The sequence below is a fragment of the Eleutherodactylus coqui genome, chromosome 1, assembly GCF_035609145.1.
Source record: "Eleutherodactylus coqui strain aEleCoq1 chromosome 1, aEleCoq1.hap1, whole genome shotgun sequence".
NCBI classification, from domain to species: domain Eukaryota; kingdom Metazoa; phylum Chordata; class Amphibia; order Anura; family Eleutherodactylidae; genus Eleutherodactylus; species Eleutherodactylus coqui.
This window is the reverse complement of record NC_089837.1, coordinates 4,931,704-4,959,047: the sequence shown is the minus strand read 5'-3', so window position 1 is coordinate 4,959,047 and position 27,344 is coordinate 4,931,704. Positions and strand designations below refer to the sequence as shown.

Here is a 27,344-nt window from a genome sequence, read left to right as displayed (position 1 = left end):
TCATTACCCATCGTCAGCTCATACCTTTCCCCTCACCAGACAGGATCTGCCATCATTACCCATCGTCCGCTCATACCTTTCCCCTCACCAGACAGGATCCACCCTCATTACCCATCGTCCGCTCATACCTTTCCCCTCACCAGACAGGATCCACCATCATTACCCATCGTCCGCTCATACCTTTCCCCTCACCAGACAGGATCCGCCATCATTACCCATCGTCAGCTCATACCTTTCCCTTCACCAGACAGGATCCGCCCTCATTACCCATCGTCCGCTCATACCTTTCCCCTCACCAGACAGGATCCACCATCATTACCCATCGTCCGCTCATACCTTTCCCCTCACCAGACAGGATCCGCCATCATTACCCATCGTCAGCTCATACCTTTCCCTTCACCAGACAGGATCCGCCATCATTACCCATCGTCAGCTCATACCTTTCCCTTCACCAGACAGGATCCGCCATCATTACCCATTGTCCGCTCATACCTGCCCCTTCACCAGACAGGATCCGCCATCATTACCCATCGTCCGCTCATACCTTCCCCTTCACCAGACAGGATCCGCCATCATTACCCATCGTCCGCTCATACCTTCCCCTTCACCAGACAGGATCTGCCATCATTACCCATGGTCCGCTCATACCTTCCTCTTCACCAGACAGGAACCGCCATCATTACCCATTGTCCGCTCATACCTGCCCCCTCACCAGACAGGATCCGCCATCATTACCCATCGTCCGCTCATACCTTCCCCTTCACCAGACAGGATCCGCCATCATTACCCATCGTCCGCTCATACCTTCCCCTTCACTAGACAGGAATCATAACGATGATTCTCCAGTATAAACAAGACAATGTACGGCTTGCCACACAGCATCACAATAGGTCATAGACACAATCATCGCCCACAGATACTGTACCGTCCTTGCTGGACTGCCATAGGTCCAGTGCCACTGTGAAGGCCTGTGCCACAGTAAGAGTCACTGTCTGGGCCTGAAATATATGAATAGTGCATGATGTGGTTGGTTACATGGCACCTACCTTATATTCTCCCATATAGAGTGACCTACCAGCTTCTTCTTGGAGGACAGGAACGCGTGGCACTCCAGGGCCCCGTTGGATTGGTTCTGGGCCACATAAGCAAAAACCTTATTCTGAACTTTGTCCGTCGTGCAATAAGAAATCCTGCAGGAAAATGCAGAATCATAAGGACCTCAACGTATAGAGATGTCCTACAGGTGTCAGGTCTCACCTGCGTGTAATACAGGCGATACAGACCCAGGACACGTCTCGCCCGCGCGTTATACAGGCGATACAGACCCAGGACACGTCTCACCTGTGTGTAATACAGGCGATACAGACCCAGGACACGTCTCACCTGTGTGTTATACAGGCGATACAGACCCAGGACACGTCTCACCTGTGTGTAATACAGGCGATACAGACCCAGGACACGTCTCACCTGTGTGTAATACAGGCGATACAGACCCAGGACACGTCTCACCTGTGTGTAATACAGGCGATACAGACCCAGGACACGTCTCACCTGTGTGTAATACAGGCGATACAGACCCAGGACACGTCTCACCTGTGTGTAATACAGGCGATACAGACCCAGGACACGTCTCACCTGTGTGTTATACAGGCGATACAGACCCAGGACACGTCTCACCTGTGTGTTATACAGGCGATACAGACCCAGGACACGTCTCACCTGTGTGTAATACAGGCGATACAGACCCAGGACACGTCTCACCTGTGTGTAATACAGGCGATACAGACCCAAGACACGTCTCACCTGTGTGTAATACAGGCGATACAGACCCAAGACACGTCTCACCTGTGTGTAATACAGGCGATACAGACCCAGGACACGTCTCACCTGTGTGTTATACAGGCGATACAGACCCAGGACACGTCTCACCTGTGTGTTATACAGGCGATACAGACCCAGGACACGTCTCACCTGTGTGTTATACAGGCGATACAGACCCAGGACACGTCTCACCTGTGTGTAATACAGGCGATACAGACCCAGGACACGTCTCACCTGTGTGTAATACAGGCGATACAGACCCAAGACACGTCTCACCTGTGTGTTATACAGGCGATACAGACCCAGGACACGTCTCACCTGTGTGTTATACAGGCGATACAGACCCAGGACACGTCTCACCTGTGTGTTATACAGGCGATACAGACCCAGGACACGTCTCACCTGTGTGTTATACAGGCGATACAGACCCAGGACACGTCTCACCTGTGTGTTATACAGGCGATACAGACCCAGGACACGTCTCACCTGTGTGTTATACAGGCGATACAGACCCAGGACACGTCTCACCTGTGTGTTATACAGGCGATACAGACCCAGGACACATCTCACCTGTGTGTTATACAGGCGATACAGACCCAGGACACGTCTCACCTGTGTGTTATACAGGCGATACAGACCCAGGACACGTCTCACCCGCGTGTAATACAGGCGATACAGACCCAAGACACGTCTCACCCGCGTGTTATACAGGCGATACAGACCCAGGACACGTCTCACCTGTGTGTAATACAGGCGATACAGACCCAGGACACGTCTCACCTGTGTGTAAGTACAATCTACAGGTGATGTGGATATATGGCTATAATGGATATAGAAAGAGGAATAATCCAATGACTGGATGTTCTTAAGGACAGAAATGTCCAAGAAGGTTGTGAAATATTGTGGAATGGGATTCTCAAAGCACAATCGTTACCAATCCCTAAAAGAAGGAAGAATGGGAAGCATTTAATGAGACCAGGATGGATGAACAGAGAACTTGTACACATGTTAGAGGAAGAAAAATATGTTTATCAAATGGAAAGAGGAGGAATATCTAAAGAAGAATATAATGCGGTCTGCAGAAACTGTAGGGCAAGGGTCAGAAAAGGTAAAGCTGATAATGAACTGAGGCTTGTAAGAGAGGCCAAAAGCAATAAAAAAGGATTTGGGGGTCAAAAGCAAAAGAAAGGTCACAGATGCTATTGGATGCTTACAGGATGAAAATGGTGAATTGGTTAAGAATGATGGTGAGAAGGACGAACTTTTAAATACCTATTTTGTATCTGCTTTCTCTCATAGATTATTAAACAGCATGTATACAAGTACTTGGCTGAGAATGGAGTAATTAACCAGAGCCAGCATGGGTTTGTAACTAACAAGTCATGTCAGACTAATCTAATCTCCTATGACAGAATCACTGACTGGGTTGATCAGGGAAATGCGGTGGATATAGTATATCCTGACCTTAGTAAAGGATCTGACAAAGTATCTCATACCATCCTTATTGATGAAATGACCAAATCTGGGATTGACAAGACAACTGTTAGGTGGATTCACAACTGGCTGAGTGATCAAAGAGTGGTCATAAATGGCTGCACATCCAAGTGGAAGAATGTATCAAGTGGGGACCACAAGGCTCTGTCCTGGGCCCAGTGTTGGTCAACATTGTTATACATGATCTGGAGGAGGGAATTGTGGGAAACTGACTGAATTTGCTGATGACACAAAGCTAGGAGAGATAGCTAACACTAGGGAAGGGAGAGGATTCAAAAAGATCTAGAAAAGCTTGTACAGTGGTCAGCGACTAACAGAATGGGATTTACCAAGGAGAAATGCAAAGTCCTACATCTGGGCAATAAAAATGAAGAAAGCACATACAGAATGGAAGGAATTGGGCTAAGCAGCAGCACATGTGAAAAAGACTTGGGTATACTAATAGATCATAGACTGAACATGAGTCAACAATGTGATGCAGCAGCCAAAAAGACAAACACAATTCTGGGATGTATTAAGAGAAGCATAGAGTCTAGATCACGTGAGGTCATTATCCCCCTATACTCTTCCTTAGTCAGACCTCATCTGGAATACTGGGTCCAGTTCTGGGGTGTAAGAGAAGCATAGAGTCTAGATCACGTGAGGTCATTATCCCCCTCCACTTTTCCTTAGTCAGACCTCATCTGGAATACTGGGTCCAGTTCTGGGCACCCCACTTTATACAAGACATAGACAAACTGCAGCAAGTTCAGAGAAGAGTTACCAAGATGGTAAGTGGTCTGCAAATCATGTCCTATGAGGAACGGGTAAAGGATCTGGGAATGTTTAGCAGAAGAGAAGCCTGAGAGGAGACTTAATAGCGGTCTACAAATATCTGAAGGGCTGTCACAGTGCAGAGGGATCAGCCCTATTCTCATCTGTACAAGGAAAGACTAGAAGCAATGGGATGAAACTGAAAGGGAGGAGACCCAGATTAGATATTAGACAGTGAGGGGATCAATGAGTGGAACAGGTTGCCACGGGAGGTGGGGAGTTCTCCTTCAATGGAAGTGTTCAAACAAAGGCTGGACAGACATCTGTCTGGGATGATTTAGTGATCCTGCAATGAGCAGGGGGCTCGACCCAATGACCCCGGAGGACCCAATGACCCCGGAGGACCCAATGACCCCGGAGGACCCAATGACCCCGGAGGTTCCTTCCAACTCTACCATTCTATGATTCTAGGAGGGCCTGTATATACAGATCTGACCCCACCTTATCTCCAGTGTCTCAGGACACGTCTTGCCCCACCCAATGCATACAACATACATTATATGTAGACTCTTGGTAACCGGAGATGCTCTGGTGACGGCCGGCATCCATCAGAGGTATATTTTCTTATTCATCATGTCACGCCACAGTGGATGGTTAAGGGCAGATGCATTCTATAGGTGCTCTGTATATAGGACACGACTCACCTGTATATGGACACATACTCGATCTGCTGTGCGGTGGCACCATCCTGTATAGTGATACCCTGTGGCGTTACAGTCACTATGACTTTCTGCAGCGGCTTTGCACTTGCCCGAGCCTGCAGGAGACACGGAAACATCAGCCAAACACCATCATCCGCACTGCGCTGTGCAACACCCCCCTGCCAGTACGCCATCGCAAGAATGTGCCCCAGTCCCCCACTACCCACAATCTGCTCCCCAGACCATACCATAGACCGCTCCCTGGGCCACCCCCCGGCTAGTCCTCCACTCCTGGGATCGCACCCTGGTCCTCCCACTGCCCACAATCTGCTCCCCAGTCTACCCCCGGCTAGTCCTCCACTCCTGGGATCGCGCCCTGGTCCTCCCGCTGCCCACAATCTGCTCCCCAGTCTACCCCCGGCTAGTCCTCCACTCCTGGGATCGCGCCCTGGTCCTCCCACTGCCCACAATCTGCTCCCCAGTCTACCCCCGGCTAGTCCTCCACTCCTGGGATCGCGCCCTGGTCCTCCCGCTGCCCACAATCTGCTCCCCAGACCCTACGATAGTCCGCTCTCTGGGCCACACCCCGGCTAGTCCTCCACTCCTGGGATCGCACCCTGGTCCTCCCACTGCTCACAATCTGCTCCCCGGTCTTCCCCCCTGCCAGTCCTACACTCCTGGGATCGCACCCTGGTCCTACCACTGCTCACAATCTGCTCCCCGGTCTTCCCCCCTGCCAGTCCTACACTCCTGGGATCGCACCCTGGTCCTACCACTGCTCACAATCTGCTCCCCGGTCTTCCCCCCTGCCAGTCCTACACTCCTGGGATCGCGCCCTGGTCCTCCCGCTGCCCACAATCTGCTCCCCAGTCTACCCCCTGCCAGTCCTCCACTCCTGGGATCGCACCTGGTCCTCCCGCTGCCCACAATCTGCTCCCCAGATCATACCATAGTCCGCTCTCTGGGCCACATTCCTGCCAGTCCTCCACTCCTGGGATCACACCCTGGTCCTCCCGCTGCCCACAATCTGCTCCCTAGACCATACTATAGTCCACTCTCTGGGCCACACCCCTGCCAGTCCTCCACTCCTGAGATCGCACCCAGGTCCTCCCACTACCCACAATCTGCCCCCTGCCAGTCCTCCACTCCTGGGATCGCACCCAGGTCCTCCCACTACCCACAATCTGCCCCCTGCCAGTCCTCCACTCCTGGGATCGCACCCTGGTCCTCCCGCTGCCCACAATCTGCCCCCTGCCAGTCCTCCACTCCTGGGATCGCACCCTGGTCCTCCCGCTGCCCACAATCTGCTCCCCAGTCTGCCCCCTGCCAGTCCTCCACTCCTGGGATCGCACCCAGGTCCTCCCACTACCCACAATCTGCCCCCTGCCAGTCCTCCACTCCTGGGATCGCACCCTGGTCCTCCCGCTGCCCACAATCTGCTCCCCAGTCTGCCCCCTGCCAGTCCTTCACTCCTGGGATCGCACCCTGGTCCTCCCGCTGCCCATAATCCGCTCCCCAGACCATACCATAGTCCGCTCTCTGGGCCACACCCCGGCTAGTCCTCCACTCCTGGGATCGCACCCTGGTCCTCCCACTGCCCACCATCAGCTCCCTGCCAGTTCTCCACTCGCTGGACTGTACCCTGGCCCACCCCCCTATCTGCCCCCTGGCCGACCGCACTCTTCATAGTTATGGTCTCTCTGCGACCACCAACGTGGCCGGGGGAGCGGTCTAGGTAAGGCCACTGAGCGGTCAGACCCGCTGCTCTTCAGCAGACGGAGAGATGACCCTTACCATAGCGATGACCCGGCGGATGGCGGCAGCCGCCATGTCCTCTCCTTTGGGTTTCTCCACCAGAGTCATGCCAAGGTACTTGAGATGGAAGATGACCCCCTCCAGCAGCGCATCTCGCGAGTCCGTCCATGTGTCCGGCAGCTCTGAAATAGAAGGAGAGTCTGCTGTGAGGACGAGGGGGTGACAGGAGGAGTTACCTGAGGGACAGCTGTGTACTCCTGGAGCTGAGGAGGCGCCTACCGCACTATATCTAACTGCCCACCAGAAACTAGGGCAGAGCTCCGATCCCACAGCACCCCAATGTACTGCTGAAGGGCCCCCGGGTACATAACATACTAAGGAGGACCCTCAAATGTATATGGGAGGCGACCCCCCCAAGGGTTTACAATGTATATAAATATAGGTGAGGTATATACTGTATATACCCCACCTATATTTACCCCAGTATATACTGCCTCACTGCCCTCAGTACATAGGGGAGGACGCCCGACTCCCTGGGGTGCCGGGCCGGTATATATAGGGGGGAGGACCCCCGAACCCCTGGGGCGCCGGGCCGGCACACACAGGGGGAGGGCCCCCCATCCCCCTGGGGCGCCGGGCCGGTATACACAGGGGGAGGGCCCCCGACTCCCTGGGGCGCCGGGCCGGTATATAGAGGGGAAGGCCCCCGACTCCCTGGGGCGCCGGGCCGGTATATAGAGGGGAAGGCCCCCGACTCCCTGGGGCGCCGGGCCGGTATATAGAGGGGAAGGCCCCCGACTCCCTGGGGCGCCGGGCCGGTATATAGAGGGGAAGGCCCCCGACTCTCTGGGGCGCCGGGCCGGTATATAGAGGGGAAGGCCCCCGACTCCCTGGGGCGCCGGGCCGGTATACAGAGGGGGGAAGACCCCCGACTCCCTGGGGCGCCGGGAGGACCCCCGACTCACTGGGGCGCCGGGCCGGTATATATAGGGGGGAAGGCCCCCGACTCACTGGGGTGCCGGGCCGGTATATATAGGGGGGAAGGCCCCCGACTCACTGGGGTGCCGAGCCGGCAAACACAGGGGGAGGGCCCCCCGACTCCCTGGGCCGCCGGGCCGGTATATATAGGGGAGGACCCCCGACTCCCTGGGGCGCCGGGCCGGTATATATAGGGGAGGACCCCCGACTCCCTGGGGCGCCGGGCCGGTATATATAGGGGAGGACCCCCGACTCCCTGGGGCGCCGGGCCGGTATATATAGGGGAGGACCCCCGACTCCCTGGGGCGCCGGGCCGGTATATATAGGGGAGGACCCCCGACTCCCTGGGGCGCCGGGAGGACCCCCGACTCACTGGGGCGCCGGGCCGGTATATATAGGGGGGAAGGCCCCCGACTCACTGGGCTGCCGGGCCGGTATATAAAGGGGGGAAGGCCCCCGACTCACTGGGGTGCCGGGCCGGTATATAAAGGGGGGAAGGCCCCCGACTCACTGGGGTGCCGGGCCGGCATACACAGGGGGAGGGCCCCCCCGAGCCCCTGGGGCGCCGGGCCGGCATACACAGGGGGAGGGCCCCCCCGAGCCCCTGGCCGGCATACACAAGGGGAGGGCCCCCCCGAGCCCCTGGGGCGCCGGGCCGGCATACACAAGGGGAGGACCCCCGACTCCCTGGGGCGCCGGGCCGGTGTATATATAGGGGAGGACCCCCGACTCCCTGGGGCGCCGGGCCGGTGTATATATAGGGGAGGACCCCCGACTCCCTGGGGCGCCGGGCCGGTATATAGAGGGGAAGGCCCCCGACTCCCTGGGGCGCCGGGCCGGTATACAGAGGGGGGAGGACCCCCGACTCCCTGGGGCGCCGGGAGGACCCCCGACTCACTGGGGCGCCGGGCCGGTATATATAGGGGGGAAGGCCCCCGACTCACTGGGGTGCCGGGCCGGTATATATAGGGGGGAAGGCCCCCGACTCACTGGGGTGCCGAGACGGCATACACAGGGGGAGGGCCCCCCCGAGCCCCTGGCCGGCATACACAAGGGGAGGGCCCCCCCGAGCCCCTGGGGCGCCGGGCCGGCATACACAAGGGGAGGACCCCCGACTCCCTGGGGCGCCGGGCCGGTGTATATATAGGGGAGGACCCCCGACTCCCTGGGGCGCCGGGCCGGTGTATATATAGGGGAGGACCCCCGACTCCCTGGGGCGCCGGGCCGGTATATAGAGGGGAAGGCCCCCGACTCCCTGGGGCGCCGGGCCGGTATACAGAGGGGGGAGGACCCCCGACTCCCTGGGGCGCCGGGAGGACCCCCGACTCACTGGGGCGCCGGGCCGGTATATATAGGGGGGAAGGCCCCCGACTCACTGGGGTGCCGGGCCGGTATATATAGGGGGGAAGGCCCCCGACTCACTGGGGTGCCGAGCCGGCAAACACAGGGGGAGGGCCCCCCGACTCCCTGGGGCGCCGGGCCGGTATATATAGGGGAGGACCCCCGACTCCCTGGGGCGCCGGGCCGGTATATATAGGGGAGGACCCCCGACTCCCTGGGGCGCCGGGCCGGTATATATAGGGGAGGACCCCCGACTCCCTGGGGCGCCGGGCCGGTATATATAGGGGAGGACCCCCGACTCCCTGGGGCGCCGGGCCGGTATATATAGGGGAGGACCCCCGACTCCCTGGGGCGCCGGGAGGACCCCCGACTCACTGGGGCGCCGGGCCGGTATATATAGGGGGGAAGGCCCCCGACTCACTGGGCTGCCGGGCCGGTATATAAAGGGGGGAAGGCCCCCGACTCACTGGGGTGCCGGGCCGGTATATAAAGGGGGGAAGGCCCCCGACTCACTGGGGTGCCGGGCCGGCATACACAGGGGGAGGGCCCCCCCGAGCCCCTGGGGCGCCGGGCCGGCATACACAGGGGGAGGGCCCCCCCGAGCCCCTGGCCGGCATACACAAGGGGAGGGCCCCCCCGAGCCCCTGGGGCGCCGGGCCGGCATACACAAGGGGAGGACCCCCGACTCCCTGGGGCGCCGGGCCGGTGTATATATAGGGGAGGACCCCCGACTCCCTGGGGCGCCGGGCCGGTGTATATATAGGGGAGGACCCCCGACTCCCTGGGGCGCCGGGCCGGTGTATATATAGGGGAGGACCCCCGACTCCCTGGGGCGCCGGGCCGGTGTATATATAGGGGAGGACCCCCGACTCCCTGGGGCGCCGGGCCGGTGTATATATAGGGGAGGACCCCCGACTCCCTGGGGCGCCGGGCCGGTGTATATATAGGGGAGGACCCCCGACTCCCTGGGGCGCCGGGCCGGTGTATATATAGGGGAGGACCCCCGACTCCCTGGGGCGCCGGGCCGGTGTATATATAGGGGAGGACCCCCGACTCCCTGGGGCGCCGGGCCGGTGTATATATAGGGGAGGACCCCCGACTCCCTGGGGCGCCGGGCCGGTGTATATATAGGGGAGGACCCCCGACTCCCTGGGGCGCCGGGCCGGTGTATATATAGGGGAGGACCCCCGACTCCCTGGGGCGCCGGGCCGGTATATATAGGGGAGGACCCCCGACTCCCTGGGGCGCCGGGCCGGTATATATAGGGGAGGACCCCCGACTCCCTGGGGCGCCGGGAGGACCCCCGACTCACTGGGGCGCCGGGCCGGCATATATAGGGGGGGAAGGCCCCCGACTCACTGGGGTGCCGGGCCGGTATATATAGGGGGGAAGGCCCCCGACTCACTGGGGCGCCGGGCCGGCATACACAGGGGGAGGGCCCCCCCGGCCCGGCATACACAGGGGGAGGGCCCCCCCGACCCCCTGGGGCGCCGGGCCGGCATACACAGGGGGAGGGCCCCCCCGACCCCCTGGGGCGCCGGGCCGGCATACACAGGGGGAGGGCCCCCCCGACCCCCTGGGGCGCCGCGCCGGTATGTATAGGGGGAGGGCCCCCGACCCCCTGGGGCGCCGGGCCGGTATATATAGGGGAGGACCCCCGACTCCCTGGGGCGCCGGGCCGGTATATATAGGGGAGGACCCCCGACTCCCTGGGGCGCCGGGCCGGTATATATAGGGGAGGACCCCCGACTCCCTGGGGCGCCGGGAGGACCCCCGACTCACTGGGGCGCCGGGCCGGTATATATAGGGGGGAAGGCCCCCGACTCACTGGGGTGCCGGGCCGGTATATATAGGGGGGAAGGCCCCCGACTCACTGGGGTGCCGGGCCGGTATATATAGGGGGGAAGGCCCCCGACTCACTGGGGCGCCGGCCCGGCATACACAGGGGGAGGGCCCCCCCGGCCCGGCATACACAGGGGGAGGGCCCCCCCGACCCCCTGGGGCGCCGGGCCGGCATACACAGGGGGAGGGCCCCCCCGACCCCCTGGGGCGCCGGGCCGGCATACACAGGGGGAGGGCCCCCCCGACCCCCTGGGGCGCCGGGCCGGTATATATAGGGGAGGACCCCCGACCCCCTGGGGCGCCGGGCCGGTATATATAGGGGAGGACCCCCGACCCCCTGGGGCGCCGGGCCGGTATATATAGGGGAGGACCCCCGACCCCCTGGGGCGCCGGGCCGGTATATATAGGGGAGGACCCCCGACCCCCTGGGGCGCCGGGCCGGTATATATAGGGGAGGACCCCCGACCCCCTGGGGCGCCGGGCCGGTATATATAGGGGAGGACCCCCGACTCCCTGGGGCGCCGGGCCGGTGTATATATAGGGGAGGACCCCCGACTCCCTGGGGCGCCGGGCCGGTGTATATATAGGGGAGGACCCCCGACTCCCTGGGGCGCCGGGCCGGTGTATATATAGGGGAGGACCCCCGACTCCCTGGGGCGCCGGGCCGGTGTATATATAGGGGAGGACCCCCGACTCCCTGGGGCGCCGGGCCGGTGTATATATAGGGGAGGACCCCCGACTCCCTGGGGCGCCGGGCCGGTGTATATATAGGGGAGGACCCCCGACTCCCTGGGGCGCCGGGCCGGTGTATATATAGGGGAGGACCCCCGACTCCCTGGGGCGCCGGGCCGGTGTATATATAGGGGAGGACCCCCGACTCCCTGGGGCGCCGGGCCGGTGTATATATAGGGGAGGACCCCCGACTCCCTGGGGCGCCGGGCCGGTGTATATATAGGGGAGGACCCCCGACTCCCTGGGGCGCCGGGCCGGTGTATATATAGGGGAGGACCCCCGACTCCCTGGGGCGCCGGGCCGGTATATATAGGGGAGGACCCCCGACTCCCTGGGGCGCCGGGAGGACCCCCGACTCACTGGGGCGCCGGGCCGGTATATATAGGGGGGAAGGCCCCCGACTCACTGGGGTGCCGGGCCGGTATATATAGGGGGGAAGGCCCCCGACTCACTGGGGCGCCGGGCCGGCATACACAGGGGGAGGGCCCCCCCGGCCCGGCATACACAGGGGGAGGGCCCCCCCGACCCCCTGGGGCGCCGGGCCGGCATACACAGGGGGAGGGCCCCCCCGACCCCCTGGGGCGCCGGGCCGGCATACACAGGGGGAGGGCCCCCCCGACCCCCTGGGGCGCCGGGCCGGCATACACAGGGGGAGGGCCCCCGACCCCCTGGGGCGCCGGGCCGGTATATATAGGGGAGGACCCCCGACTCCCTGGGGCGCCGGGCCGGTATATATAGGGGAGGACCCCCGACTCCCTGGGGCGCCGGGCCGGTGTATATATAGGGGAGGACCCCCGACTCCCTGGGGCGCCGGGCCGGTGTATATATAGGGGAGGACCCCCGACTCCCTGGGGCGCCGGGCCGGTGTATATATAGGGGAGGCCCCCCGACTCCCTGGGGCGCCGGGTCGGTATATATAGGGGAGGACCCCCGACTCCCTGGGGCGCCGGGCCGGTATATATAGGGGAGGACCCCCGACTCCCTGGGGCGCCGGGAGGACCCCCGACTCACTGGGGCGCCGGGAGGACCCCCGACTCACTGGGGCGCCGGGAGGACCCCCGACTCACTGGGGCGCCGGGAGGACCCCCGACTCACTGGGGCGCCGGGCCGGTATATATAGGGGGGAAGGCCCCCGACTCACTGGGGTGCCGGGCTGGTATATATAGGGGGGAAGGCCCCCGACCCCCTGGGGCGCCGGGCCGGCATACACAGGGGGAGGGCCCCCCCGACCCCCTGGGGCGCCGGGCCGGCATACACAGGGGGAGGGCCCCCCCGACCCCCTGGGGCGCCGGGCCGGCATACACAGGGGGAGGGCCCCCCCGACCCCCTGGGGCGCCGGGCCGGCATACACAGGGGGAGGGCCCCCCCGACCCCCTGGGGCGCCGGGCCGGTGTATATATAGGGGAGGACCCCCGACTCCCTGGGGCGCCGGGCCGGTGTATATATAGGGGAGGACCCCCGACTCCCTGGGGCGCCGGGCCGGTGTATATATAGGGGAGGACCCCCGACTCCCTGGGGCGCCGGGCCGGTGTATATATAGGGGAGGACCCCCGACTCCCTGGGGCGCCGGGCCGGTGTATATATAGGGGAGGACCCCCGACTCCCTGGGGCGCCGGGCCGGTGTATATATAGGGGAGGACCCCCGACTCCCTGGGGCGCCGGGCCGGTGTATATATAGGGGAGGACCCCCGACTCCCTGGGGCGCCGGGCCGGTGTATATATAGGGGAGGACCCCCGACTCCCTGGGGCGCCGGGCCAGTGTATATATAGGGGAGGACCCCCGACTCCCTGGGGCGCCGGGCCGGTAGATATAGGGGAGGACCCCCGACTCCCTGGGGCGCCGGGCCGGTAGATATAGGGGAGGACCCCCGACTCCCTGGGGCGCCGGGCCGGTAGATATAGGGGAGGACCCCCGACTCCCTGGGGCGCCGGGCCGGTATATATAGGGGAGGACCCCCGACTCCCTGGGGCGCCGGGAGGACCCCCGACTCACTGGGGCGCCGGGCCGGTATATATAGGGGGGAAGGCCCCCGACTCACTGGGGTGCCGGGCCGGTATATATAGGGGGGAAGGCCCCCGACTCACTGGGGTGCCGGGCCGGTATATATAGGGGGGAAGGCCCCCGACCCCCTGGGGCGCCGGGCCGGCATGCACAGGGGGAGGGCCCCCCCGACCCCCTGGGGCGCCGGGCCGGCATGCACAGGGGGAGGGCCCCCCCGACCCCCTGGGGCGCCGGGCCGGCATGCACAGGGGGAGGGCCCCCCCGACCCCCTGGGGCGCCGCGACGGCATGCACAGGGGGAGGGCCCCCGACCCCCTGGGGCGCCGCGCCGGCATGCACAGGTGGAGGGCCCCCGACCCCCTGGGGCGCCGCGCCGGCATGCACAGGTGGAGGGCCCCCGACTCCCTGGGGCGCCGCGCCGGCATGCACAGGGGGAGGGCCCCCCCGACCCCCTGGGGCGCCGCGCCGGCATGCACAGGGGGAGGGCCCCCCCGACCCCCTGGGGCGCCGCGCCGGCATGCACAGGGGGAGGGCCCCCCCGACCCCCTGGGGCGCCGCGCCGGCATGCACAGGGGGAGGGCCCCCCCGACCCCCTGGGGCGCCGCGCCGGCATGCACAGGGGGAGGGCCCCCCCGACCCCCTGGGGCGCCGCGCCGGCATGCACAGGGGGAGGGCCCCCCCGACCCCCTGGGGCGCCGGGCCGGTATGCATAGGGGGAGGGCCCCCGACTCCCTGGGGCGCCGGGCCGGTATGCATAGGGGGAGGGCCCCCGACTCCCTGGGGCGCCGGGCCGGTATATAGAGGGGCGGGGCCCCCGACTCCCTGGGGCGCCGGGCCGGTATATAGAGGGGCGGGGCCCCCGACTCCCTGGGGCGCCGGGCCGGTATATAGAGGGGCGGGGCCCCCGACTCCCTGGGGCGCCGGGCCGGTATATAGAGGGGCGGGGCCCCCGACTCCCTGGGGCGCCGGGCCGGTATATAGAGGGGAAGGCCCCCGACTCCCTGGGGCGCCGGGCCGGTATATAGAGGGGAAGGCCCCCCGACTCACTGGGGTGTCGGGCCGGTATATAGAGGGGGGAGGACCCCCGACTCACTGGGGTGTCGGGCCGGTATACAGAGGGGGAGGGTCCCCCCGACTCCCTGGGGCGCCGGGCCGGCATACAGAGGGGGAGGGCCCCCCCGACTCCCTGGGGCGCCGGGCCGGCATACAGAGGGGAGGACCCCCGACTCCCTGGGGCGCCGGGCCGGCATACAGAGGGGAGGACCCCCGACTCCCTGGGGCGCCGGGAGGACCCCCGACTCACTGGGGCGCCGGGCCGGTATATATAGGGGGGAAGGCCCCCGACTCACTGGGGTGCCGGGCCGGTATATATAGGGGGGAAGGCCCCCGACTCACTGGGGTGCCGGGCCGGTATATATAGGGGGGAAGGCCCCCGACCCCCTGGGGCGCCGGGCCGGCATGCACAGGGGGAGGGCCCCCCCGACCCCCTGGGGCGCCGGGCCGGCATGCACAGGGGGAGGGCCCCCCCGACCCCCTGGGGCGCCGGGCCGGCATGCACAGGGGGAGGGCCCCCCCGACCCCCTGGGGCGCCGCGCCGGCATGCACAGGGGGAGGGCCCCCGACCCCCTGGGGCGCCGCGCCGGCATGCACAGGTGGAGGGCCCCCGACCCCCTGGGGCGCCGCGCCGGCATGCACAGGGGGAGGGCCCCCCCGACCCCCTGGGGCGCCGCGCCGGCATGCACAGGGGGAGGGCCCCCCCGACCCCCTGGGGCGCCGCGCCGGCATGCACAGGGGGAGGGCCCCCCCGACCCCCTGGGGCGCCGCGCCGGCATGCACAGGGGGAGGGCCCCCCCGACCCCCTGGGGCGCCGCGCCGGCATGCACAGGGGGAGGGCCCCCCCGACCCCCTGGGGCGCCGCGCCGGCATGCACAGGGGGAGGGCCCCCCCGACCCCCTGGGGCGCCGCGCCGGTATGCACAGGGGGAGGGCCCCCGACTCCCTGGGGCGCCGGGCCGGTATGCATAGGGGGAGGGCCCCCGACTCCCTGGGGCGCCGGGCCGGTATATAGAGGGGCGGGGCCCCCGACTCCCTGGGGCGCCGGGCCGGTATATAGAGGGGCGGGGCCCCCGACTCCCTGGGGCGCCGGGCCGGTATATAGAGGGGCGGGGCCCCCGACTCCCTGGGGCGCCGGGCCGGTATATAGAGGGGCGGGGCCCCCGACTCCCTGGGGCGCCGGGCCGGTATATAGAGGGGCGGGGCCCCCGACTCCCTGGGGCGCCGGGCCGGTATATAGAGGGGAAGGCCCCCGACTCCCTGGGGCGCCGGGCCGGTATATAGAGGGGAAGGCCCCCCGACTCACTGGGGTGTCGGGCCGGTATATAGAGGGGGGAGGACCCCCGACTCACTGGGGTGTCGGGCCGGTATACAGAGGGGGAGGGTCCCCCCGACTCCCTGGGGCGCCGGGCCGGCATACAGAGGGGGAGGGCCCCCCGACTCCCTGGGGCGCCGGGCCGGCATACAGAGGGGAGGACCCCCGACTCCCTGGGGCGCCGGGCCGGCATACAGAGGGGAGGACCCCCGACTCCCTGGGGCGCCGGGAGGACCCCCGACTCACTGGGGCGCCGGGCCGGTATATATAGGGGGGAAGGCCCCCGACTCACTGGGGTGCCGGGCCGGTATATATAGGGGGGAAGGCCCCCGACTCACTGGGGTGCCGGGCCGGTATATATAGGGGGGAAGGCCCCCGACCCCCTGGGGCGCCGGGCCGGCATGCACAGGGGGAGGGCCCCCCCGACCCCCTGGGGCGCCGGGCCGGCATGCACAGGGGGAGGGCCCCCCCGACCCCCTGGGGCGCCGGGCCGGCATGCACAGGGGGAGGGCCCCCCCGACCCCCTGGGGCGCCGCGACGGCATGCACAGGGGGAGGGCCCCCGACCCCCTGGGGCGCCGCGCCGGCATGCACAGGGGGAGGGCCCCCCGACCCCCTGGGGCGCCGCGCCGGCATGCACAGGGGGAGGGCCCCCGACTCCCTGGGGCGCCGCGCCGGCATGCACAGGGGGAGGGCCCCCCCGACCCCCTGGGGCGCCGCGCCGGCATGCACAGGGGGAGGGCCCCCCCCGACCCCCTGGGGCGCCGCGCCGGCATGCACAGGGGGAGGGCCCCCCCGACCCCCTGGGGCGCCGCGCCGGCATGCACAGGGGGAGGGCCCCCCCGACCCCCTGGGGCGCCGCGCCGGCATGCACAGGGGGAGGGCCCCCCCGACCCCCTGGGGCGCCGCGCCGGTATGCACAGGGGGAGGGCCCCCGACTCCCTGGGGCGCCGGGCCGGTATGCATAGGGGGAGGGCCCCCGACTCCCTGGGGCGCCGGGCCGGTATATAGAGGGGCGGGGCCCCCGACTCCCTGGGGCGCCGGGCCGGTATATAGAGGGGCGGGGCCCCCGACTCCCTGGGGCGCCGGGCCGGTATATAGAGGGGCGGGGCCCCCGACTCCCTGGGGCGCCGGGCCGGTATATAGAGGGGCGGGGCCCCCGACTCCCTGGGGCGCCGGGCCGGTATATAGAGGGGCGGGGCCCCCGACTCCCTGGGGCGCCGGGCCGGTATATAGAGGGGAAGGCCCCCGACTCCCTGGGGCGCCGGGCCGGTATATAGAGGGGAAGGCCCCCCGACTCACTGGGGTGTCGGGCCGGTATATAGAGGGGGGAGGACCCCCGACTCACTGGGGTGTCGGGCCGGTATACAGAGGGGGAGGGTCCCCCCGACTCCCTGGGGCGCCGGGCCGGCATACAGAGGGGGAGGGCCCCCCGACTCCCTGGGGCGCCGGGCCGGCATACAGAGGGGAGGACCCCCGACTCCCTGGGGCGCCGGGCCGGCATACAGAGGGGAGGACCCCCGACTCCCTGGGGCGCCGGGCCGGCATACAGAGGGGAGGACCCCCGACTCCCTGGGGCGCCGGGCCGGCATACAGAGGGGAGGACCCCCGACTCCCTGGGGCGCCGGGAGGACCCCCGACTCACTGGGGCGCCGGGCCGGTATATATAGGGGGGAAGGCCCCCGACTCACTGGGGTGCCGGGCCGGTATATATAGGGGGGAGGACCCCCGACTCACTGGGGTGCCGGGCCGGTATATATAGGGGGGAGGACCCCCGACTCACTGGGGTGCCGGGCCGGTGTATATAGAGGGGGAGGACCCCCGACTCACTGGGGTGCCGGCGCCCCGGTATATAGAGGGGGAGGACCCCCGACTCACTGGGGTGCCGGGGCCCCGGTATATAGAGGGGGAGGACCCCCGACTCACTGGGGTGCCGGGGCCCCGGTATATAGAGGGGGAGGACCCCCGACTCACTGGGGTGTCGGGGCCCCGGTATATAGAGGGGGAGGACCCCCGACTCACTGGGGTGTCGGGGCCCCGGTATATAGAGGGGGAGGACCCCCGACTCACTGGGGTGCCGGGGCCCCGGTATATAGAGGGGGAGGACCCCCGACTCACTGGGGTGCCGGGGCCCCGGTATATAGAGGGGGAGGACCCCCGACTCACTGGGGTGCCGGGGCCCCGGTATATAGAGGGGGAGGACCCCCGACTCACTGGGGTGCCGGGGCCCCGGTATATAGAGGGGGAGGACCCCCGACTCACTGGGGTGCCGGGGCCCCGGTATATAGAGGGGGAGGACCCCCGACTCACTGGGGTGCCGGGGCCCCGGTATATAGAGGGGGAGGACCCCCGACTCACTGGGGTGCCGGGGCCCCGGTATATAGAGGGGGAGGACCCCCGACTCACTGGGGTGCCGGGGCCCCGGTATATAGAGGGGGAGGACCCCCGACTCACTGGGGTGCCGGGGCCCCGGTATATAGAGGGGGAGGACCCCCGACTCACTGGGGTGCCGGGGCCCCGGTATATAGAGGGGGAGGACCCCCGACTCACTGGGGTGCCGGGGCCCCGGTATATAGAGGGGGAGGACCCCCGACTCACTGGGGTGCCGGGGCCCCGGTATATAGAGGGGGAGGACCCCCGACTCACTGGGGTGCCGGGGCCCCGGTATATAGAGGGGGAGGACCCCCGACTCACTGGGGTGCCGGGGCCCCGGTATATAGAGGGGGAGGACCCCCGACTCACTGGGGTGCCGGGGCCCCGGTATATAGAGGGGGAGGACCCCCCACTCACTGGGGTGCCGGGGCCCCGGTATATAGAGGGGGAGGACCCCCCACTCACTGGGGTGCCGGGCCCCGGTATATAGAGGGGGAGGACCCCCCACTCACTGGGGTGCCGGGCCCCGGTATATAGAGGGGGAGGACCCCCCACTCACTGGGGTGCCGGGCCCCGGTATATAGAGGGGGAGGACCCCCCACTCACTGGGGTGCCGGGCCGGTATATAGAGGGGGAGGACCCCCCACTCACTGGGGTGCCGGGCCGGTATATAGAGGGGGAGGACCCCCCACTCACTGGGGTGCCGGGCCGGTATATAGAGGGGGAGGACCCCCCACTCACTGGGGTGCCGGGCCGGTATATAGAGGGGGAGGACCCCCCACTCACTGGGGTGCCGGGCCGGTATATAGAGGGGGAGGACCCCCCACTCACTGGGGTGCCGGGCCGGTATATAGAGGGGGAGGACCCCCGACTCACTGGGGTGCCGGGCCGGTATATAGAGGGGGAGGACCCCCGACTCACTGGGGTGCCGGGCCGGTATATAGAGGGGGAGGACCCCCGACTCACTGGGGTGCCGGGCCGGTATATAGAGGGGGAGGACCCCCGACTCACTGGGGTGCCGGGCCGGTATATAGAGGGGGAGGACCCCCGACTCACTGGGGTGCCGGGCCGGTATATAGAGGGGGAGGACCCCCGACTCACTGGGGTGCCGGGCCGGTATATAGAGGGGAGGACCCCCGACTCACTGGGGTGCCGGGCCGGTATATAGAGGGGGAGGACCCCCGACTCACTGGGGTGCCGGGCCGGTATATAGAGGGGGAGGACCCCCGACTCACTGGGGTGCCGGGCCGGTATATAGAGGGGGAGGACCCCCGACTCACTGGGGTGCCGGGCCGGTATATAGAGGGGGAGGACCCCCGACTCACTGGGGTGCCGGGCCGGTATATAGAGGGGGAGGACCCCCGACTCACTGGGGTGCCGGGCCGGTATATAGAGGGGGAGGACCCCCGACTCACTGGGGTGCCGGGCCGGTATATAGAGGGGGAGGACCCCCGACTCACTGGGGTGGCGGGCCGGTACATATAGCGGGAGGACCCCCGACTCACTGGGGTGTCGACCCGGTACATATAGGGGGAGGACCCCCGACTCACTGGGGTGACGGGTCGGTACATATAGGGGGAGGACCCCCGACTCACTGGGGTGCCGGGCCGGTACATATAGGGGGAGGACCCCCGACTCACTGGGGTGCCGGGCCGGTACATATAGGGGGAGGACCCCCGACTCACTGGGGTGCCGGGCCGGTATATAGAGGGGGAGGACCCCGACTCACTGGGGTGCCGGGCCGGTATATAGAGGGGGAGGACCCCCGACTCACTGGGGTGCCGGGCCGGTATATAGAGGGGGAGGACCCCCGACTCACTGGGGTGCCGGGCCGGTATATAGAGGGGGAGGACCCCCGACTCACTGGGGTGCCGGGCCGGTATATAGAGGGGGAGGACCCCCGACTCACTGGGGTGCCGGGCCGGTATATAGAGGGGGAGGACCCCCGACTCACTGGGGTGCCGGACCGGTATATAGAGGGGGAGGACCCCCGACTCACTGGGGTGCCGGACCGGTATATAGAGGGGAGGACCCCCGACTCACTGGGGTGCCGGGCCGGTATATAGAGGGGGAGGACCCCCGACTCACTGGGGTGCCGGGCCGGTATATAGAGGGGGAGGACCCCCGACTCACTGGGGTGCCGGACCGGTATATAGAGGGGGAGGACCCCCGACTCACTGGGGTGCCGGACCGGTATATAGAGGGGAGGACCCCCGACTCACTGGGGTGCCGGGCCGGTATATAGAGGGGGAGGACCCCCGACTCACTGGGGTGCCGGGCCGGTATATAGAGGGGGAGGACCCCCGACTCACTGGGGTGCCGGGCCGGTATATAGAGGGGGAGGACCCCCGACTCACTGGGGTGGCGGGCCGGTACATATAGCGGGAGGACCCCCGACTCACTGGGGTGTCGGGCCGGTACATATAGGGGGAGGACCCCCGACTCACTGGGGTGACGGGTCGGTACATATAGGGGGAGGACCCCCGACTCACTGGGGTGACGGGTCGGTACATATAGGGGGAGGACCCCCGACTCACTGGGGTGACGGGCCGGTACATATAGGGGGAGGACCCCCGACTCACTGGGGTGACGGGCCGGTACATATAGGGGGAGGACCCCCGACTCACTGGGGTGCCGGGCCCCCGTATAGATAGGGGGAGGACCCCCGACTCACTGGGGTGCCGGGCCCCGGTATATATAGGGGGAGGACCCCCCGACTCACTGGGGTGCCGGGCCCCGGTATATATAGGGGGAGGACCCCCCGACTCACTGGGGTGCCGGGCCCCGGTATATAGAGGGGAGGACCCCCGACTCACTGGGGTGCCGGGCCCCGGTATATAGAGGGGAGGACCCCCGACTCACTGGGGCGCCGGGCCGGTATATAGAGGGGAGGACCCCCGACTCACTGGGGCGCCGGGCCGGTATATAGAGGGGGAGGACCCCCGACTCACTGGGGCGCCGGGCCGGTATATAGAGGGGGAGGACCCCCGACTCACTGGGGCGCCGGGCCGGTATATAGAGGGGGAGGACCCCCGACTCACTGGGGCGCCGGGCCGGTGTATATATAGGGGGAGGACCCCCGACTCACTGGGGCTCCGGGCCGGTATACAGAGGGGAGGACCCCCAACTCACTGGGGTCCCAGGCCGGTATATAGAGGGGGAGGACCCCCGACTCACTGGGGTGCCGGGCCGGTATATAGAGGGGGAGGACCCCCGACTCACTGGGGTGCCGGGCCGGTATATAGAGGGGGAGGACCCCCGACTCACTGGGGTGCCGGGCCCCGGTATAGATAGGGGAGGACTCCCGACTCACTGGGGTGCCGGGCCCCGGTATATATAGGGGGAGGACCCCCGACTCACTGGGGTGCCGGGCCCCGGTATATATAGGGGGAGGACCCCCGACTCACTGGGGTGCCGGGCCGGTATATATAGGGGGGAGGACCCCCGACTCACTGTGGTGCCCGGCCGGTATATAGAGGGGGAGGACCCCCGACTCACTGTGGTGCCCGGCCGGTATATAGAGGGGGAGGACCCCCGACTCACTGGGGTGCCGGGCCCCGGTATAGATAGGGGAGGACCCCCGACTCACTGGGGTGCCGGGCCCCGGTATATAGTGGGGGAAGGCCCCCGACTCACTGGGGTGCCGGGCCGGTATATATAGAGGGGAGGACCCCCGACTCACCGTGGTGCCGGGCCGGTATATATAGAGGGGAGGACCCCCGACTCACCGTGGTGCCGGGCCGGTATATATAGAGGGGAGGACCCCCGACTCACTGGGGTGCCGGGCCGGTATATATAGGGGAGGACCCCCGACTCACTGGGGCGCCGGGCCGGTATATATAGGGGAGGACCCCCCACTCACCGTGGTGCCGGGCCGGTATATAGAGGGGAGGGCCCCCGACTCACTGGGGATCCGGGACGGTATATATAGGGGAGGGCCCCCGACTCACCGTGGTGCCGGGTCGGTATATATAGGGGGAGGACCCCCGACTCACTGGGGTGCCGGGTCGGTATATATAGGGGGAGGACCCCCGACTCAATGTGGTGCCGGGCCGGTATATATAGGGGGAGGACCCCCGACTCACTGTGGTGCCGGGCCGGTATATAGAGGGGGAGGACCCCCGACTCACTGGGGTGCCGGGCCCCGGTATAGATAGGGGAGGACCCCCGACTCACTGGGGTGCCGGGCCGGTATATATAGGGGGAGGACCCCCGACTCACTGGGGTGCCGGGCCGGTATATATAGGGGGAGGACCCCCGACTCACTGGGGTGCCGGGCCGGTATATATAGGGGGAGGACCCCCGACTCACTGGGGTGCCGGGCCGGTATATATAGGGGGAGGACCCCCGACTCACAGGGGCGCCGGGCCGGTATACAGAGGGGAGGACCCCCAACTCACTGGGGTCCCAGGCCGGTATATAGAGGGGGAGGACCCCCGACTCACTGGGGTGCCGGGCCGGTATATAGAGGGGGAGGACCCCCGACTCACTGGGGTGCCGGGCCGGTATATAGAGGGGGAGGACCCCCGACTCACTGGGGTGCCGGGCCGGTATATAGAGGGGGAGGACCCCCGACTCACTGGGGTGCCGGGCCCCGGTATAGATAGGGGAGGACCCCCGACTCACTGGGGTGCCGGGCCCCGGTATATATAGGGGGAGGACCCCCGACTCACTGTGGTGCCGGGCCGGTATATATAGGGGGAGGACCCCCGACTCACTGTGGTGCCGGGCCGGTATATATAGGGGGAGGACCCCCGACTCACTGTGGTGCCCGGCCGGTATATAGAGGGGGAGGACCCCCGACTCACTGTGGTGCCCGGCCGGTATATAGAGGGGGAGGACCCCCGACTCACTGGGGTGCCGGGCCCCGGTATAGATAGGGGAGGACCCCCGACTCACCGGGGTGTCGGGCCGGTATATATAGAGGGGAGGACCCCCGACTCACTGGGGTGCCGGGCCGGTATATATAGGGGAGGACCCCCGACTCACTGGGGTGCCGGGCCGGTATATAGAGGGGAGGACCCCCGACTCACTGGGGCGCCGGGCCGGTATATAGAGGGGAGGACCCCCGACTCACTGGGGCGCCGGGCCGGTATATAGAGGGGAGGACCCCCGACTCACTGGGGCGCCGGGCCGGTATATAGAGGGGAGGACCCCCGACTCACTGGGGCGCCGGGCCGGTATATAGAGGGGAGGACCCCCGACTCACTGGGGCGCCGGGCCGGTATATAGAGGGGAGGACCCCCGACTCACTGGGGCGCCGGGCCGGTATATAGAGGGGAGGACCCCCGACTCACCGGGGCGCCGGGCCGGTATATAGAGGGGGAGGACCCCCGACTCACTGGGGTGCCGGGCCGGTATATAGAGGGGGAGGACCCCCGACTCACTGGGGTGCCGGGCCGGTATATAGAGGGGGAGGACCCCCGACTCACTGGGGTGCCGGGCCGGTATATAGAGGGGGAGGACCCCCGACTCACTGGGGTGCCGGGGCAGTATATAGAGGGGGAGGACCCCCGACTCACTGGGGTGCCGGGCCGGTATATATAGGGGAGGACCCCCGACTCACTGGGGTGCCGGGCCGGTATATATAGGGGAGGACCCCCCACTCACTGGGGTGCCGGGCCGGTATATATAGAGGGGAGGACCCCCGACTCACTGGGGTGCCGGGCCGGTATATATAGAGGGGAGGACCCCCGACTCACCGGGGCGCCGGGCCGGTATATATAGGGGAGGACCCCCGGCTCACCGGAGCGCCGGGCCGGTATATAGAGGGGGAGGACCCCCGACTCACTGGGGTGCCGGGCCGGTATATAGAGGGGGAGGACCCCCGACTCACTGGGGTGCCGGGCCCCGGTATAGATAGGGGAGGACCCCCGACTCACTGGGGTGCCGGGCCCCGGTATAGATAGGGGGAGGACCCCCGACTCACTGGGGTGCCGGGCCGGTATATATAGGGGAGGACCCCCGACTCACTGGGGTGCCGGGCCGGTATATATAGGGGAGGACCCCCGACTCACTGGGGTGCCGGGCCGGTATATATAGGGGAGGACCCCCCACTCACTGGGGTGCCGGGCCGGTATATATAGAGGGGAGGACCCCCGACTCACTGGGGTGCCGGGCCGGTATATATAGAGGGGAGGACCCCCGGCTCACCGGGGCGCCGGGCCGGTATATATAGGGGAGGACCCCCGACTCACCGGGGCGCCGGGCCGGTATATAGAGGGGAGGACCCCCGGCTCACCGGGGCGCCGGGCCGGTATATAGAGGGGAGGACCCCCGGCTCACTGGGGCGCCGGGCCGGTATATATAGGGGGAGGACCCCCGACTCACTGGGGCGCCGGGCCGGTATATATAGGGGGAGGACCCCCGACTCACTGTGGTGCCGGGCCCCGGTATAGATAGGGGAGGACCCCCGACTCACTGTGGTGCCGGGCCCGGCTCGGGCTCCTCATTATCGCTCTCCCCGCGGACTTCAGCGCCTCCATGGTCCAACCGATGAGGATGAAGGCGACGCCTAAAAGGGCGGAGCTATACAACAGCACGCCTCTTATTAGGCACTTCGCCGCGTACAGGGCGTGGTCGCGCCTTTCATAGGAAACAGAACTGCAGGAGGCGGAACTTAGATTACTGTCTGTGCCCTCATCAAATATGGCGGGACACGCAGTACGTCTCTGATGACGTCACTGCAATGGGAAAGACTACCACGGCCGTTACCTGGGCAACCGCTAGAGTCTAAAGCGCTGATCAGCGGAGTAACGGAGAGTCACCGGGGAGCGGAGGAGATGCAGCTGAAGCACGTGAAGACCCTGCTGAGCCCACAGGTGACCCCGAGGACCATAGAGAGGTGTTCTCCGAGCAACACAGAGGCCCCTCTATAGGGGGAGGATAGATAGGACACTATAGGTGGAGGAGCAGGACACATTATATACAGTAGGGATAGCTAGGGCATTCTATAGGGGGAGGAGGAGGGGCAGGAAACACTGTAGGGGTGGGGGAGGAGCAGAACACTCTATAGGGGTAGGATAGATAGGACACTCTATAGGGAAGGGGGAGGAGCAGAACACATTATATACGGTAGGAATAGCTAGGGCATTCTATAGGGTGAGGAGGAGGGTCAGGAAACCCTATAGGGGGAGGATAGATAGGACACTATAGGAGGAGGGTCCGAACACTCTGCAAGGGAAGGATAGATAGGACACTCTATAGGGGAGGAGGAGGGGCAGAACACTATATGGGGGAGGATAGAACACTCTATAGGGGAGGGGAGGAGCAGAACACATTATATACGGTAGGGATAGCTAGGGCATTCTATAGGGTGAGGAGGAGGGGCAGGAAACACTATAGGGGAGGAGGAAGATCAGAACACTCTATAGGGGAAGGATAGATAGGACACTATAGGGGAGGAGCAGAACACCCTATAGAGGGAGGATATATAGAACACTCTATAGGGGAGGGGAGAAACAGAACACTCTATAGGGTGAGGATGGATAGAACATTCTATAGGGTGAGGAGGAGGGCCAGGAAACCCTATACGGGAGAAGGAGGAGCAGAACACTCTATAGGGGGAGGATAGATAGGACACTATAGGTGGAGGAGCAGGACACATTATATACAGTAGGGATAGCTAGGGCATTCTATAGGGGGAGGAGGAGAAGAACACTCTATAGGGGGGAGGAGGAGCAGAACACTCTATAGGGGGAGGAGGACACATTATATACGGTAGGGATAGCTAGGGCATTCTATAGGGGGAGGAGGAGGGGCAGGAAACCCTGTAGGGGTGGGGGAGGAGCAGAACACTCTATAGGGGGAGGATAGATAGGACACTATAGGAGGAGGGTCCGAACACTCTACAGGGGAAGGATAGATAGGACACTCTATAGGGGAGGAGGAGGGGCAGAACACTATATGGGGGAGGATAGAACACTCTATAGGGGAGGAGCAGAACACATTATATACGGTAGGGATAGCTAGGGCATTCTATAGGGTGAGGAGGAGGGGCAGGAAACACTATAGGGGAGGAAGATCAGAACACTCTATAGGGGAAGGATAGATAGGACACTATAGGGGAGGAGCAGAACACCCTATAGAGGGAGGATATATAGAACACTCTATAGGGGAGGGGAGAAACAGAACACTCTATAGGGTAAGGATGGATAGGACATTCTATAGGGTGAGGAGGAGGGCCAGGAAACCCTATACGGGAGAAGGAGGAGCAGAACACTCTATAGGGGGAGGATAGATAGAACACTCTATAGGGGGAGGGGAGGAGCAGAACACTATAGGGGGTAGGTAGAACACTCTATAGGGGAGGATAGATAGGACACTATAGGTGGAGGAGCAGGACACATTATATACGGTAGGGATAGCTAGGGCATTCTATAGGGTGAGGAGGAGGGGCAGGAAACCCTGTAGGGGAGGAGGAGGAGCAGAACACTCTATAGGGGGAGGATAGATAGGACACTCTATAGGGAAGGGGAAGGAGCAGAACACATTATATACGGTAGGGATAGCTAGGGCATTATATAAGGTGAGGAGGAGGGGCAGGAAACCCTATAGGGGAGGGGGAGGAGCAGAACACTCTATAGGGGGAGGATAGATAGGACACTATAGGAGGAGGGTCCGAACGCTCTATAGGGGAAGGATAGATAGGACACTCTTTAGGGGAGGAGGAGGGGCAGAACACTCTATAGGGGGAGGATCGATAGAGCACTCTATAGGGTGAGGAGGAGGGGCAGGAAACACTGTAGGGGAGGAGGAGGAGCAGAACACTCTATAGGGGGAGGATCAATAGAACACTCTATAGAGTGAGAAGGAGGGGCAGGAAACACTGTAGGGGAGGAGGGGGAGCAGAACACTCTATAGGGGGAGGATAGATAGGACACTCTATAGGGGAGGGGGAGGAGCAGAACACATTATATACGGTAGGGATAGCTAGGGCATTCTATAGGGTGAGGTGGAGGGGCAGGAAAAACTATAGGAGAGGAGGAAGAGCAGAACACTCTATAGGGGAAGGATAGATAGGACACTCTATAGGGGAGGAGCAGAACACCCTATAGAGGGAGGATATATAGAACACTCTATAGGGGAGGGGAGAAGCAGAACACTCTATAGGGTGAGGATGGATAGGACATTCTATAGGGTGAGGAGGAGGGCCAGGAAACCCTATAGGGAAGAAGGAGGAGCAGAA

At 65.3% G+C, this 27,344-nt stretch overlaps 2 protein-coding genes across 7 annotated transcripts in view; one reads left to right on the top strand and one right to left on the bottom strand.

Annotated features, from left to right (window-relative positions):
- LOC136618574 (low density lipoprotein receptor adapter protein 1-like) overlaps positions 1–24,663 on the bottom strand; it is a 52,010-nt gene extending 27,347 nt beyond the window's left edge. For all 5 annotated transcript variants that reach the window (XM_066594347.1, XM_066594343.1, XM_066594344.1 and 2 more), the window contains exons 1-5: positions 24,579–24,663; positions 6,564–6,706; positions 4,773–4,885; positions 1,076–1,190; positions 926–998 (exon numbers count right to left, since the gene is read on the bottom strand). In XM_066594347.1, the coding sequence (XP_066450444.1) occupies positions 926–998; positions 1,076–1,190; positions 4,773–4,885; positions 6,564–6,706; positions 24,579–24,642 (508 nt within the window). In that variant the 5' untranslated portion in view covers positions 24,643–24,663. The remainder of the gene's footprint in view (positions 1–925; positions 999–1,075; positions 1,191–4,772; positions 4,886–6,563; positions 6,707–24,578) is intronic.
- A 159-nt stretch (positions 24,664–24,822) lies between these two features.
- The window catches only part of IFT172 (intraflagellar transport 172), a 113,063-nt gene continuing 110,541 nt past the window's right edge, over positions 24,823–27,344 (top strand). For both annotated transcript variants that reach the window (XM_066594342.1, XM_066594341.1), the window contains exon 1: positions 24,823–24,978. In XM_066594342.1, coding sequence (XP_066450439.1) covers positions 24,832–24,978 — 147 coding nt within the window. In that variant the 5' untranslated portion in view covers positions 24,823–24,831. The remainder of the gene's footprint in view (positions 24,979–27,344) is intronic.